At 40.9% G+C, this 16,873-nt stretch overlaps 1 protein-coding gene across 1 annotated transcript in view; it reads left to right on the forward strand.

Annotated features, from left to right (window-relative positions):
- Positions 1 to 16,873, forward strand: part of carmil2 (capping protein regulator and myosin 1 linker 2) — a 197,408-nt gene that overhangs the window by 61,528 nt on the left and 119,007 nt on the right. Inside the window, exons 7-9 of the mRNA XM_072547440.1 lie at positions 958 to 1,028; positions 4,623 to 4,696; positions 6,796 to 6,871. Coding sequence (XP_072403541.1) covers positions 958 to 1,028; positions 4,623 to 4,696; positions 6,796 to 6,871 — 221 coding nt within the window. The remainder of the gene's footprint in view (positions 1 to 957; positions 1,029 to 4,622; positions 4,697 to 6,795; positions 6,872 to 16,873) is intronic.

Consider the following 16,873-nt stretch of genomic DNA (forward strand, 5'->3'; position numbering starts at 1 on the left):
AAGTCTCAGGACAATGTCGAAGCTAGACTTATTAGTTTTAAACAGAAACAGAAATTGCTGGTGAAACTCAGCTAGCCTGGTAGAATCTCTGGAAAGAAAGGAGAGTTTCTTCCAAGTTCAGTGACTCAGAATCAGAATTGCTGATTTACAGAAGAGTCACCGAATTCTAAATGTTAACTCTGCTTTCTCCCGACAGATGCTGCCTGAACTGCTGAATTTCACCAACAATTTCTGCTTTTGTTTCAGATCTTCAGGATCTATAGTTCTTTGTTTTATTATTAGTTTTAAGTCTGCAGCATATTTTAATTGTATTTTGCTGATATGGAAGAGGCTTGAAAGCATTCATTTTTGTGTTTATTCAAAGCAAAATCTTCAGGCAATAAGAGGGAAATGGTGCCATGTTGGACATGTAAATGGAAAGGGCCCAGAATCCAAAGTACATCATTGCACCTGATGGATTGAAATTCAAGGTGCTGGATGTTATTGCAATAGTAAAAGGAAGTCCAGACCCTCCTTTTTAACTTTCCTTAGCTTATTACCATCCCATAATCATCGTGATGGATTCCTTCACTACTGGGTGAAAGAGAATTGTTCTTGGCCTACATTGAGCTCCTTCCTAGCCTGTGCTGAACAATGCTCCAACCAAGCCAGCTGAGGTTAGCACACAGCCATTGCAAAAGTGGGGTAGTGGGATGGGGAGAGGGGAAAATGGGAACGGGCAGGTTATTCTCCTTGCTTCCATTCAGATCCCATCTGCTCCTCTTTGCATAGCCCAACTTTTCTTTGATGGAATTCCTGCCTCCAGTCAGATAAGTAACTTTGCTCAAATGTCTGCTGCGCTGATTAAGGTCAGCACCTTTGAGGTATAGGTATATGATCGTTGTTCATTCAGAGCAGAATTGTTTTGTACTGCCCCAAAGAATGGCCTCCTAGTCTCATGATTGTTTTAATTTCCAGGTGGCTATTCAGAGACTTATGCTGCATTGTGCGATTACAATGGATTTCCCTTCAAGGAAGAAATCCAGTGGGTATGTCGACATTAAACACAAGTCTTTTGAAAGTCTTTCAGCTGAAATTAAATAAACGAATGCAAAATATGCAACAATCATGGTATGAAGAAAGTTAGGAAAATGAAGATGATGTAAATGCTGGTGTAGACTGATGAAAACACTGCATGGTATGACATGCGATTACTACAACAATCTTTTGTAGAAAAAATAAGTTTTGAAATTTGGAGCCTGCTTTTTGGTGCAGGACCTTATAAAAATAATGATTTGCAATGATATAACATCTTTGCTGACTAAAGAAAACCCAAAATGTTCTTTTTTTGAAAACATTGTTTATCTTGACATGTCCAAAGGTTGGCATCCAAGTTTTGAACTGCAAGCTCCAATGAGTAGCAGTGTAACAAGGACAAAATGATCTTTTTGTATGATGTTGATTAAGAGATAGATATTGCAGGACAAAACCCTTTTTTTTCCAATAAAGCCATTTGATCTTTCTCATCCACCTAAGAGGGTAGGTGGGATCTTTCATGTGAAGTATCATTTGAAAGATGGCACTTCAACTGTGCACTTACATTTTATTAATATGCCATAGTGTTAGCCCTGGTTTGTGTCTAATTTCTGAAATGGGACTTGTATTCATAACTTCTGATTCAGAGACTGCTAGCCCTCTAGTGTGGCACATATTTCGTAATTAGAAAATTGGCTACAAATTGGAAGGAATAACATTGAAAATATTAATATTGGCTAATAAAGTGAATAAATTACTGATTTCCTGTAACTTGAGAGTCACCTGAATATTGTTGCACAGTGTTATGCTCAGAAATAAACTGAGAGTGAATTGTCAGTTTGAATTGTCCCAGAGTTCCAGCACTTTTTATTTGTGAAAAATTACTTTATGCTTTCACACACTAGCTTCAATTTGTGGATAAAGCTTCTTGTGGATTTGTGGATAAAACTTGCTGACCAGAGGAATTGAAAATTTCATTTGAGATACAAATTAGCCGTGATCTAATTGAATGGCAGAACAAGGAACTGAGTAGTCTACTCCTGTTTCTGTACGCCCTTTGTTCATCTTAAACTGGATAAGTTCTTCATCTTGCATATTTCAGGAAATGAAGGTCTGTCCTCATAATTTAATCCTTTAGTTCCAGTGTTTCCTGTCTGCAATTCAGCCCTCTAAATTTACTATCTCCTTCCTGAAATCCAAATGCCTAGAACTTAGTGCAGTACTCCATATGGGGACCACTCAGAGCTTTATATGCTATAATGTTGGAAAGTTTGGAGGTGGGCGGGTACAATAATTCAAAACACCATCTAGTGTGCCTTTTGCTGGCTCCATTCTTTCCTCAGGGTATTTTTCCCAACATGAGATTGACAATGGAAGGGCTACCCATTTTCAAGTGATAGGTAGCAAATTAGGTCAGTGATTATTAAGCTATTAAAGCCTGTTGTTGGCCTCTTGGTTCCCATGTTGCCAGAGGTCAGATAGCTGCTTTGGTGACCCTTTGACAGCACATCTGAGATACCAGTGCTCTAGGTAGCCATGAGACCCACTCTGTCTGGCGTGTTCATATGTTACCCAGAGGAGGGGCTCCACCTCTTGGTGGGAGCCTTGCCACTGATGTCAGTTTTTACTTTCAGTTTAACAAAGAACAGAGAATAATGCTTTAGTTGGATGTGCACACACTTTCCTGAATGCAGACTGCAACTTTTTCTATGCTGGAGGGCATTCCAACTTTTAAAGCCCACTAGCTATCTTTACTTAGACATTGAGCCTGTCCTGTGACTACTTCCTCATCAACGTTCAGACAATCACTGCTAGTTGTTGCCATGATTGGAAGGTTTCAGCTATAGGAAGAGACTGAATAGGCCTGGGCTTTTTTCCCTGGAATAGTGGAGGCTGAGCGATGATATTATAGAAGTTTATAAAATCATAAGGGCCATGGATAGGGTGAATAGCCTAGGTCTTTTCCCCAAGATAGGGGACTTCAAAGTTAGAAGGCGTTCATTTAAGGTGAGTGGGGACAGATTGGAAAGTGATCTAAGGGACAACTTTTCCAGGGAGAGGGTGATGCTTATATGGAATTAGTTGCCAGAGGAAGTGTTGGAGGCTGGTACAATTATAACATTTAAAAGGTATCTGGATGGGTAAATGAATGGGAAGGGTTTAGAGGGTGTCGAGCCACATGCTGGCAAATGAAACTAGATTAATTTAGGATATCTGGTCAGCATGGCCAAGTTGGACCGAAGAGTCTGTGTTTATGATGTATATCTCTATGACTCTAATTGACCGTTTCCACACTGTAGGGATTCTATGATGTGTTTCTTCCAACCAGTGCAGAGTTATGTCCCCCATTTGACCCTGATGTTGGGATCCTGACCCAAAGCCTGCCCATAATCTTCATTCTGTGCTTTTCAGTCATTTTGAGACAAAGCCCAGCATTCCATTAGCTTTTTAAATTATTTTTTGAACTTATTCACTAACACTTAGTGATTTTTGTATCTATGCCCCTAAATATCTCTGTTCACAAACAGTTTTTAACATAACACCATTTTGAAGGTATTCTGATCTAACATTTTTAGGTCCACAGTGACTAATCTCACACTTTCTCACTTTAAATCCTGTCTGCCACTGATTTGTTAACTCATTTGATTTGACAATGTTTTTTCTGTAAATTTCTGCTCCTATCTGCACAATTAACACTGCCACCTGTCTTCATGTCATCAGCAAATGATTATGTATAGCCATTTCTTCATAGTCGTTTAGAAATATAATGAAAAACTAAGGTTCAATTACAAGAGCACATCCTCCCATTTTGAATACATACCTATTATCTTTATTCTCTATCTCCTATCTTCTAACCAATTCCAAATTCCAATTTCACACTGTTATGTGGATCCTTGTTGAATACTTTCTCGAAGTCAAAGTAAATAACTTTGATAGATGATCCCTATCTGCCATACTAATTATCACCTAGGAAATTCAGCTAGGTTCCTTTTCAAATTCTTGATCAACTGATATTTATCCAAATTCAGATTGATTGTCCATAATATCAGATTCTAGTATCTTTAGGGTGGCACAGTGGCTTAGTGGCTAGCTGCTCCTTCGTAACGCCAGTTTGCTTCCACCATTAGGCAGCTCTGTAGTTTGCATATTCTCCCCATGTCTATATGGGTTTCCTCCAAGTGCTTCAATTTCCTCCCACAGTTGAAGTATAAGCAGGTTAGATGGATTAGCCATGCTAAATCACCCAATGTGTCCAGGGATGTGCAGGCTAGCAGGATTAGCCATGGGAAATGCAGGGTAACAGGGATAGGGTGGGAGGAGGTCTGGTTGGGACGGTCCTCGGAGGGTCAATGTGAACTCCATGAACTGAATGACCGGACTCCACACCATAGGCAAATCTATGATTCTGTATTCTAGTATTATCCCCATTGCTGACATTAGACTGGCATCCCTATTACATTCTGGTTTGCCTCTCTAGCCCAGGTCTCAGCTGTATAACATTTAGAAACATACATTCTCATGAAGCTGACATATAAAATTAGTCCTGCTGCTTTTGTGAAGCGGTTCAAATGTGATCGATCAACCAGACTTTTTTTTTCTCCTCCGAGGATGTAGATACCATCTACCACAGCCAAAATACCAAGGAATTTAATCTGCTAGATTTCAGCCACTTGGATACGAGGTGAGTCAAGCCCAAATCTTCCTTTCAAATCACTTAAGTAAGCTAAAATTTAAAATACTTTGTTTATCAGTCGGTGCAACCTGGATCACATCAGAAGTAGGTGTAGAAATTTGTCTTTGTTATTAGTCCAAAAATCAATAGTGTTGCCCTATCCCACATTGAGTCCCACTATCTTCACATAATTGGGCAACATGCAATCCATAGTAATGGGTTCTTAACAGTAAAATGAATAATTAAAATCTAGGAAGATACTAACAAATGTAAAAGATGTAATGCATGTTCTATAACTGATAGTTTTTGGAATAATGTTCATTTGGTCTCATTGTATCCTGAATGTACCTTTTGTTGTTGATACTGTTCCACTGATGCTGGTTACTCTCCAGTGAAATGTCTTTATGTCTGAGAGCTATCATAGCTGTATATTCTCTCATTTGGAATAGAAATTAATTGGTGCTTGTGTGGTGCAAACTACAATAAATTATATTTACATAGCGCCTTTAACATACTGAAACATTCCAAGATGCTTCACAAGATCATTACAAACGAAATATGACACCAAATCACATGAGGTCACAGAACCATAAGTTCTGTCAAAGGGGTAGGTTTAAAAAGCATTTTAAGGGAGAGGTGTGAGGTGGAAAGATTGAACTCCAGAATGTAGGGTCTAGACAGCTGAGTGATGAAATATTTAGGTTTGGGAATGCACAAAAGGCCAAAATTAGAGGAGAACAGATACCTTGGACAGTTGTGATGATGAAAGAAACTCCACATATTGAGAGACGAGGCCATGGCACAACTTAAAAACAAGAATAAGAATTTTAAAATCCAAGAAATTCCTTAACCAGGAATAGGTGTACGTCAGAAAACACATGCATGAATCATAAGGAAATGGGACTTGCTCAAGTTAATACATGGGCAGCAGAGATTTATGTGACCTTACTTAAGGGAGGGTAGAATATGAAAGATCAGGAGTGAGTGAAATAGTTGAATCTAGTGGTAACAAAAGTACAAATGAGGATTTCAACAACAGATGAGCTGTGGCAGGGTCAAAGTCTGATTTTGTGACAGAGATGGAAATAAATGATCTTAGTGATGATGCAAATAAGAGATCGGAAATGCATCTTGGGATCAGCTGTGACACAAAGGTTGCACAGACTGGCTTAATCTAAGACTTTTGCCTAGGAGAGGGTTAGATTCAGGATCTAACATACAAAATTTGGAGTGAGGATCAAAATCATGGCTTCAGTCTCCTCAATATTTAATTGGAGAGAACATCTGTTCGTAACGTAGAGTTTGGTAGACAGTCTGGTAACTAAGTAACAGTTGGGGAGTTGAGCTAGGTGGTGATGAAGTAGAGTTTGGTATCAGCAGCGTTCATGTGAAAGATCAAGTCGAGAAGAAGTAGGAGTCTGCTGAAGATAGATCATTGGGGGACACCAGACATAACAATGTGGGAGGTGAGAAATAAAGCCACTACAGATTATGTTTTAAGTCCAATTAGGTAGGTAAAAATGGAACCAGACAAGTGCAGTTTTATCCAGCTAAATGACAGTGGAGAGGCACTGGAGGGAAATGGTGTTATTAATTTCGTCAGCTGAAAGCAGATGGAGGAAAAACCCTGAGGGCTTATTTACCTTTATCATAATCACGTTAGATGTCACTTTTAATGTTTCCTGGTACTTGTCAGCCTGAGTTTATGTCACCCAGATCCATCTTTAGGCAGGGTACTTTCATGATTGGAGGAATTATGAGTAGAGTTTAAAGCCCTCGTCTATAGGACAGAGAAGACTGTAAGGAGATTGCAAGTCCCTCCTAGATGAAGGAAGGAAAACCACAGGAACAGTAACAGTAAGCCATTGTCAGATCCCTCCTAGTAGCCACTATTAGTGCCAGTTGTAAGTAGTAAAGAGACTGGGCGAATAGACAAAAATACCTGGCCAAAAATCCCCCAAAAATGATTTCTGGTCAAATTACATTCAAGTGAATTAGAAATTTAACATCAAGTCATCATCTAAAGTGAAGAATACGTTAGGCTTTTCTAAATATAATTACGAAGTTTATTGTCTTGATCAAATATTACTAACTTTCGTGTCTAACAGAGATGTGGCATTGAGCGTGGCAGCTTTGGCATTTAACCAGTGGTTTACAAAGCTATTCTCCAAGGATTTACGACTGGTGAGTTCTATTGATGTACAACACCAAAAATCAGTCCAAGTGGCACGATTTATTTCTTTCAGACAGCATGTTCACAGCCTAGTTGTTAGGTGCTTTAAGTCCAAATTAACTGCTGGTAAGTACTGTGTCTGTTTTGCACCAAACTATTTCCTGTATATGACCAAATGTTGGAGTGCAATGAAGGATATAATGTGATATTTGCTTGATTCAGTACTACATCATCATACCACAGAATGTAAATTAAGCTCATTATAATGGAGAGCCAGTTCCTTGTACCAGACTGATCCATGCTCCCCTATTTTGTTCTGTTATCCACTGTCCAAGGTAATCTGAGAAGTTATTTTTTTCCCTCCAGCACAAATAAATACAACATAAATCATCATCATCACCACCAATGTCATTGAACCAATTTAATAGAACGCATTTAGGCTTTTATTTTTAAACTTTAATGATTCAAGTTAAGAAAATAAAACAGGACTCAAATTTTAAATAGGTTCAAGGTCAGTTTATTACAAGCTTGAAACTAAATGTTTCCAGATCCTAATAAACTTCATCCTTGTGTCTTAAAAGTAGTGGCTGGTGAAATAGCTGATGTGTTGGTTTTATATTTCCAAACTTCACTTGTTCTTAATTAGATTGGAAGATGTAAATATTGTTCAAAAAGGGAAAGCAGGACACTGTAAGCCTATTAACGTAACACCTGTCATAGGTAATGTGTTAGAAGCTTCATCAAAGATGTTATAGTAGGGCATTTTGGGAAATTGAAGGTAATTAGACAGTGTCAACATTGTTTTGTGAAAGGAAAATAATATTAGAATTCTTTGAATGTGTATCATGTGATGTAGATGAAGGGGAACTAGTGGATAGTTAGATTTCCAGAAGGCATTTGATAAGCAGCCACATCAAAGTTTATTGTGGAAAACAAGAGCTCATGCAGAGAAGGTTAAATATTAGCATGGATAGAAGAATGGCGAACTTACAAGAATAATACCCATAATAGTCATAAATGGGTCATTCTCTGGTGCAAGATGTAACAAGTGGTGTGCCACAGAGATCAGTATTGTGGCCTCAAGGTGTACAATTTATGTAAATGCCTCGGATGAAGGGACTGAAGGTAAAGTTGCTAAATTTGCAGATATCAAAGATAATCAGGAAAGTAAACTGTGCGAAGGATATAAAGAGCTACAAGGGGATATAGGTTAGTGTGTGGGCAAAGATGTAACAAATGGAGTATGTTGTGAGAAATTTGAATTGTCAATTTTAGCAAGATAGGAGCATGAGTAGGTCATTAGACCCCGCGAGCTTGCTCTACCATTCAAAATGGTCATGGCTGACCATCGAGTTCCACATCCTCATCTCACCCTTCCCCCATGATAATTTTAGCCACAGGAGCTGTATCTACTTCATTGGAAACACATGATGTTTGAGCTTCAACCACTTTCCGTGGTAGTGAATTCCACAGGATTGCCTGTGGTGAAGAAATTTCTCCTCATCTCAGGCCTAAAAGAGCACCAGTCCCTGCTGACTAATGTATGAGCTGCTTCACTAATACAGTACATCGGACTTCAACTAACTGCAATTGTCAAAACCCAAAAGCACTCAGTTGCTGACATATTTAAATATTAGTAGGAGGTTCCTTATGAAGTGGCATATTCAGTACATTTAAAGGAGAGCATTAACAGGATTTGCAAGGTTAAAGGTTAGCATAGCAGGCAGCAGATTCAAATTAGACACTGACTGCTATCACATTCTGCCCACCCTGCGTAATTGCACTGTCTACTTTGCATGTTTGTGCTATTACTTTTCGAGCATGACAATCAGTGTGCTTTAAAAACATACAAACAATGAACAAGGGTAGGTTACTCAGCCCTCAAGCCTGCTTCACCATTCAATAACGTCATGACTGATCTGATTTTAACCTCAGCTCCACATTCTGACATGCCTCTGAAAATCCTTCATCTCTTTGGTAATCAAGAATCTCCTGCCTCTGCCTTAAAAACGCTTAAAGATTATGGGGTGTAGGTTTGCTCACTGAACTGTAGGTCTGATATCCAGATGTTTCATTACCTGGCTAGGTAACATCATCAGTGGCGAACCTCCAAGTGAAGCGAAGCTGTTGTCTCCTGCTTTCTATTGATATCTATTTAAAGATTATACATTAACTGCCTTTTAATGAAGGAAATTCCAAACTCTCAACTCAAGGAAAGAAAGGTCCTCATGTTTATCTTATTTGGATGACTCCTTATTTTTAAACTACGATTCTTGGTTTTAAATTCTCCCTCAAGAGGAAATATCCTTTCTGCATCCACCAGATCAAGTTTCCTTAGAGTTTTATATATTTCAATTAAGTCACCTTTGACACTTCTAAGCTCTAGACAGTACAGTCCTAGCCTTTCTTCATAAAACAATTCACTCGTTACAGGTATTAGACTGATAAACCTTCACTGAACTGCTTCCCCAGTACATTAATATTCTTTCGCTAAATATGGTGACCAGTGTACATAGTATTCCATATGCAGTCTCACCAATGTCCTGTATAACTGAAGCATAACCTGTCTATTCTTGATTCAGTTTCCATCGATATAAAACATAGCATTCTAATAACTTTCCTGATTAGTTGTACTTGCACACTACTGAGATTCATGTACTCGGGCACCTAGATCATCATTTTAGATAATAAATGTCCTCTATAATTTTTCTACTAAAATGAGCAATTTCACACTTCACCTCATATAATCTTTTTGCCAGACCTTTGCCCACTCAACTTATCTATTTCATTTTGTTGGCTGTTATGTTGGCTTTACAACCCAATTTCTTGCCTATCTTTGTGTTGTCAGCCAATTTAGTTGCCGTTCCTTCAGTCTCTTCATCCAAATCATTTACATGAGTTATGCACTGTTGAGGCCCCAGCAGTGACCCCTGTAGCACACCACTCCTAACAGCCTGAAAAAGACCCATTTGTTCACAGAATCACAGAATCATTACGGTACAGAAGGGCATTGGCCCTTTGTGCCTGCAACACCTCTTCAAATCTGCGTCATTACCTAGTGTCAGTGTCTTGCTTTTTGGCCATATTCTTTCTATCCAAATAATCATCCATTGCCCTTTTGAATACCTCCCTTGAACTTACCTCCATCTCATATCCAGGCAGTGCATCCCAGACCCAAACTATTCGCGGTGTGGAAAGAAATTCTCATGTCACCCTTGCTTATTTTATCATTCACTTTAAATCTATGACCTCCCCTTTTTATTCATTTTATAAATGGGATACCTGAGATGTCTTATGAAGAGAGTTGAACAATTTAGGTCTACAATCTGGAGTTTAGAAGAATGAGAAAGGATCTAATTGAGGGCTGTAAGACGTTAAAGGGGATATACAAAGTTGACATAAAGAGGATGTTTTCTCATGGCACAATCTGGAACAAGAGGTCATAGTTTTAGAATAAGAGGTAACAGATTTAAAACCAAGATGAGAAAAGCTGTGGAATTTACTACCTCGGAGTACATGGATGCTGGGATTTAAGTGGAGGGGGGGGGGTGTAGACAGGGTGGCTCAGTGGCTCAGTGGTTAGCATTGCTTACCTCGCAGTGCCAGGGACCTGGGTTCGATTCTACCCTTAGGTGACTGGATGAAGGTTGCATGTTCTCCCTGTGTCTGTGTGGGTTGCTACTAGGTGTTCTGGTTTCCTCTGTCATTCCAAAGGTTAGGAGGATTAGCCATGGGAAATGCAGAGTTACAAGGATAGAGTAAGGTGGTAGGTCTGGGTGGGATGCTGTTTGAAGGGTCTGTGTGAACTCAATGGGCAAAATGGCCTGCTTCCATGTGGTAGGGATTACTTGATTCTAGGATTTTTCAGTAGTAATAGGTTGAAGGATTATGGAGAGTGGACAGGAAAGGTAGTTGAGGCTGAGATGATATCAACCATTATCATCCAGAAGGCCCCAAGGGAAAACCAGGAGCACAAGGCTTACCTGGGCCACAGGGACTGCCTGGTCTAGAGGGTGATGAAGGTCGTATAGGACCACTGGGAAATCCAGGTCCTGATAGACTTTCTGAGAAGCGAGGATTTTCTGGGAAACCAGGACCTGATGGCCCGAAGGTAAGCCATTAGGTTGCTGTAACAGTCTGGATCACATTGGATCTGCTTTATGTATATTTAATTCAAGGTACAGTTATTCTCAGTAAAGTCCAAAATGGATTTAACAAGATCAGGATTTGTTTTCTCAAACAAGCCTGCCTTACAGCTGTTCAACATTCACTGATATCCTTTCTGATCGTACTATTATGATTCTTTAGCATCCAAATGGGAAAGAAGGAGGTCCCATTGAATCAATTATGGTTTTCTCACAGCAATCCAGCCATCCCATTCATCCGCTCTATCCTCACAGCCTTTTATTTTTTCCTTTCCTTAGGGTGTCATGGGGGCTCAGTGGTTAGCACTGCTGCCTCATAGAGCCAGGGACCTGGGTTCAATTCCACTGTCTGTATGGAGTTTGCACATTCTCCCTGTATCTATGTGGGTTTCCTTAGGTATTCTGGTTTCCTCCTACAGTCCAAAGATGTGTACTCGAGGTGGATTGGCCATGGGAAATGCAGGGTTACAGGAAGAGAGTAGGGGGTAGGTCTGGGTGGGATGTTCTTCAGAGGGTTGGTGTGGACTCGATGGGCCAAATAGCCTGAATCCACACTGTAGGAATTCCAAGTGCCCATCCAGTTTCCTTTTGAAATCCATGCTTGTTTCCATTTCCAATGTTCTCTTGGGCAGTGAGTTCCAGCTCATTGCCACTCAGTGCATGAAAAGTAATGTTCCTCTTCACATCTTGCATGATCATCTCTCACCCAGACCCTTAGATTTGTGTCCCTGGCTCTTGTAACATGAGCTTAGAGCAACCCTTTAACTGTGTCTAACTTACTGAAATCAGTCAGTCTTGTGCATTTCCCATCACTTTCTCCAGAGAGAACAACCACAGCTTCTCCTTGTTGCTAGAATTCCTCAACCCAGGAACTGTTCTGGTAGATCACCTGCCTAGGACCATCACATCCTTCCTAAAGTGTGCTGACCAGAACAGAATGCAATACTCTGGATGCGGACTAACCAGAACTTTATAACAGTTCAGAGTTCCCTGATTTGAACTCAGCACCTCAATTCATGAAGTCTGGGATCCTGCACGCTTTACTGTGGATAATGTGGATAAATGTATGGTTATCCACTTTGGTGGCAAGAACAGGAAGCCAGATTACTACCTAAATGAAATCAATTTAGGTAAAGGGGCAGTACAGAGAGATCTGGGTGTTCTTGTACACCAGTCAATGAAGGTAAGCATGCAGGTACAGCAGATAGTGAAGAAGGCTAATAGCATGCTGGCCTTCATAACAAAAGGGATTGAGTATAGAAGCAAAAAGGTTCTTCTGCAGCTGTACAGGGCCCTGGTGAGACCACAGCTGGAGTACTGTGTGCAGTTCTGGTCTCGAAATTTGAGGAAAGACATTCTGGCTATTGAGGGAGTGCAGCATAGGTTCACGAGGTCAATTCCTGGAATGGCAGGATTACCTTACACTGAAAGACTGGAGCGACTGGGCTTGTATACCCTTGAGTTTAGAAGACTGAGAGGGGATCCAATTGAGACATAAGATTATTAAAGGATTGGACACTCTGGAGGCAGGAAACATGTTTCCGCTGATGGGTGAGTGCCGAACCAGAGGACACAGCTTAAAAATACGGGGTAGACCATTTAGGACAGAGATGAGGAGAAACTTCTTCACCCAGAGAGTGGTGGCTGTGTGGAATGCTCTGCCCCAGAGGGCAGTGGAGGCCCAGTCTCTGGATTCATTTAAGAAAGAGTTGGATAGAGCTCTCAAGATTGTGGACTCAAGGGTTATGGAGATAAGGCAGGAACAGGATTCTGATTAAGGATGATCAGCCATGATCATATTGAATGGTGGTGCAGCCTCGAAGGGCAGAATGGCCTACTCCTGCACCTATTGTCTATTGTCTATTGCCCCCTCTCATGTGGTCCTAACTCAACTTCTGAGATGGATGCACATGGAGCCCCCTGTGTTCCCTTGCACACTCTTGAATCGTGCCCCTGTTATCTTACAGTAGTGTTGACAGTACTGAACACAGCTTGTTTCTGTCAAAGGCCCAAAGGCAGAAGCAACTTGTCCAGAGCTCAGAAAGGAATGTGGTGCTGGGATACTAACCCAACCCTTTCCCTCCCCCCAACCTCCACACTGAGCCAGACTGGTCTTGGCCTCAGCTTAGCTGGATCAGATTGAACCAGAACGAGCCAAGCTCTGCCTGAGTGTTCACTTGCCTGTCCTGTGGGATCCACTGAACAGGAAACAGCGAGTATGTCAAACTCTTTGCCTCAAAGCATTGACTTTCGTGCTCCTCGGGTGCTGTCTGACCTGCTGTGCTTTTCCAGCCTCACATCTTGAGATTGAGGTGCATAAGGAGGAGGTGTTAGCAATTCTGGAAACTGGAAAAAATAGATAAGTTCCCTGAGCCAGATAAGACTTATCCTAGGATTCTCTGGGAAGCCAGGGAGGAGATTGCCAAGCCTTTGGCTTTGATCTTTATGTAGTCATTGTCTACAGGAATAGTGCTAGAAGACTAGAGGATAGCAAATGTTGTTCCCTTTCTCAAGAAGGAGAATAGAGACAACCCTGGAAATTATAGACCTGTGATCGTTACTTTGGTTGTGGGTGAAGTGTTGGAAAGAGTTATGAGATAGGATTTGTAGTCATCTAGAAAGGAATAAGTTGATTAGGGATAGTCAGCATGGTTTTGTGAAAGGTAAGTTATGCCTCACAAACCTTATTGAGTTCTTTGAGAAGGTGACCAAATAGGTGGAAGGGGGTAAAGCAATTGATGTGGTGCATATGGACTTCAGTAAGGCATTTGATAAGATTCCTCATGGTAGGCTATTGCATAAAATATGGAGGCATGGGATTGAGGGGGATTTAGCGGTTTGGATCAGAAATTGGCTAGCTGAAAGAAGACAGAGGGTGGTGGTTTATGCAAAAAATTCATCCTGGAGTTAAGTTACTAGTGGTGTAGTGCAAGGATCTGTTTTGGGTCGACTGTTGCTTGTCATTTTTATAAATTACCTGGATGAGGGCAGAGAAGGATGGGTTAGTAAGTTTATGGACGACCATAAGGTTGGTAGAGTTGTGGATACTGCCGAAGGATGTTGTAGGTTACAGAGGGACATAGATAAGCTGCAGAGCTGGGCCCGGAGGTGACAAATGGAGTTTAATGCAGGAAAGTGTGAGGTGATTCACTTTGGAAAGTGTAACAGGAATGCAGAGTACAGGGCTGATGGTAAGATTCTTGGTTCTGTAGATGAGCAGAGAGATCTCTGTGTCCAGGTACATAGATCCTTGAAAGTTCCCACCCAGATTGATACGGTTGTTAAGAAGGCATATGGTGTGTTAGCTGTTATTGGTAAGGGGATTGAGTTTCAGAACCATGAGATCATGCTGCAGCTGTACAAAACTCTGATGCAGCCTCATTTGGAGTATTGCATATCGTTCTGGTCACTGCAGTCTAGGATAGACGTGGAAGCTTTGGAAAGAGTTCAGAGGAGATTTACTAGGAAGCTGCCTGGTATGGAGGGAAGGTCTTATGAGGAAAGGCTGAGGGACTTGAGGCTGGTTTTATTAGAGAGAAGAAGGTTGAGAGGTGACTTAATTGAGACATATAAGATAATCAGAATAGGTTTGACAGTGGACCTTTTTCCTCAAATGGCGATGGCTAGCATGAGGGGACATAGCTTTAAATTGAGGTGTGATAGATATAGGACAAATGTCAGAGTTTCTTTACTCAGCGTAGTAGGGGTTTGGAATGCACTGCCAGCAACAGTAGTAGACTCGCCAACTTTAAGAGCATTTAAATAGTCATTGAATAGGCATATGGATGAGAATAGAATGGTGTAGGTTAGATGGGCTTCAGATTGGTTCCACAGATGGGCACAACATCGAGGGCCGAAGGGCCTGTATTGCGCTGTAATGATCAGTGTTCTATATGAAATGAAGGAGCAGGATCGAGAGGCTGAATTGTCTTCTTCTGCTCCCAGTTCTTGTGCTTAATGACCCGTTTTGTCCTTATCTACTCTATCCAGCTGACTTTCTGCTTCCTGTCAGCTAACCAATTTTCTCCACACATTAATAGGTTAAACCCTAAAACATGAGCTTTTATGTTCCACAGTTTCTTTTGACATGGCTGCTTTTTCAAATGCCTTCTGTAAACCTAGGTACAATATATTAACTGGTTCCCTTTTATCCACAACACAAGTTACCCTTCAAAGAATTCCACTATATTAGTTAGATTATTTTGAACTTATCCAAGTGCCCTGTTAAAATGCCATTAATAGTAATTCTCACATTTTCCCTACCACAGACGTTAGTTAATTGGATTATCATTGCCTGTTTTCAGCCTCCCTCCCTTTTTGGGTATTTACATTGGTATTTTCTAATCCAAAGGAACCTTCCCTGAATCTACTATGTTTGACATGCATATCTTTATGACCATCCTAAATTGGCTGATGTGATGCCATGATCCCAAATCTCAATTAATGTTTAATTAGGACCTCTGTTCACCGCCAGGATATTTTACATTCGGCATATACACTCCTAGATGAAATCTGACAGCCTTACACTTAGCCAGATTGGGGGTAGGACTCCATCCTGTTTGGACACACCATATCTAATAGAAGTCTGTCTCCATGCTACTCTTTCTGCCCCTCCCATCATGTGTACTCTTCCATTCTTTTGCAACCAGCACTGGCATCTGCCAGATTGACCCCAGCAAAACATCCTCCACTAACCAGAATCTGTTTTTATGGCTGCTCAACATTGCTGAGGACTAAGTGTAGTAACAGTAGAGGCCACTAAACCTGGTGGATCTTTTCAGAGAATAGAAGCCCTATAGTGTGGAAACAGGCCCTTCGGCCCAACAAGTCCACACCAACCCACCTACCCAATCATTCCCCATTACTCTACATTTATCCCTAACTAATGCACCTAACCTAGTATGGCCAATTCACCTAACCTCCACATGTTTAGATTGTGGGAGGAAACCAAAGCATCCGGAGAAAACCCATGCAGACATGAGGAGAATGTGTAAACTCCACACGGTTGCCCAAGGCTGGAATCGAACCCAGGTCCCTGACGCTGTGAGGCAGCAGTGCTAACCACTGAGCCACCATGCCACCCACAATCTCCTCAGGACAAAGAGCTGCTGGCTATCTGGTTGGTAAGCAGCTTTCAGATATGGGACTTCTTCCTTGATGGAAGTGAAAGTCCTCAAGTAGATATAATAAATTTGTGTTGTCACCTTGATCAAATGAACAGATTATGAATTGCGGCAGATGTGCTGAAAAAGACCAAGGCACTCCAGTGGTTTGTAAGGCTCTGCACCACTGGGGTTTGTTCCCATCATGTCTCAGCCTGTTAAAGGGAGAACTCTTTCTGTCACCAGCAAAGAAAAGGTGATTTAGAATGAGTTTGGTGTTTGTCCCTCTAGCAATTCCCATGTTCTCATGTGCATTTTTAACACTCATGTATTGGTAGCTTTTGTCTTGGAGACCTCCTGAGCCAAACCCCAGAGTTGCATTACATTCAGCATTGCTCAGAATACCATTTCCTGTACTTTTACCATTATCAGAAGTTCTTATACGATCACATTACTGAGCGGTGTAGCTGTTCAATTTAAGGCTTTTGACTACAGGCCAAACATGGAAATATTCGCCAGTCCTATGCTATGAGATACCATTGAGCTGGCATTCTGTGAATGTTTTGGTTTCAAGAGAATGCAAGAATATGAGAAATAGGAACAGAAGTAGGCCATTTGTTCTTTCAAGCCTGCTCTACCATCAATGACTGATTTTCTACTCAGTGATCCCAATGTCCTTTCATTCCTGAAGAATCCAGAAAACTATTATCTCTCTTGAATATATACAGCATAAGATGAGGAGATTGTGAAGGTGGTGTTTTAAAGG

This window comes from Chiloscyllium punctatum, chromosome 26 (assembly GCF_047496795.1).
Source record: "Chiloscyllium punctatum isolate Juve2018m chromosome 26, sChiPun1.3, whole genome shotgun sequence".
Taxonomy (NCBI): domain Eukaryota; kingdom Metazoa; phylum Chordata; class Chondrichthyes; order Orectolobiformes; family Hemiscylliidae; genus Chiloscyllium; species Chiloscyllium punctatum.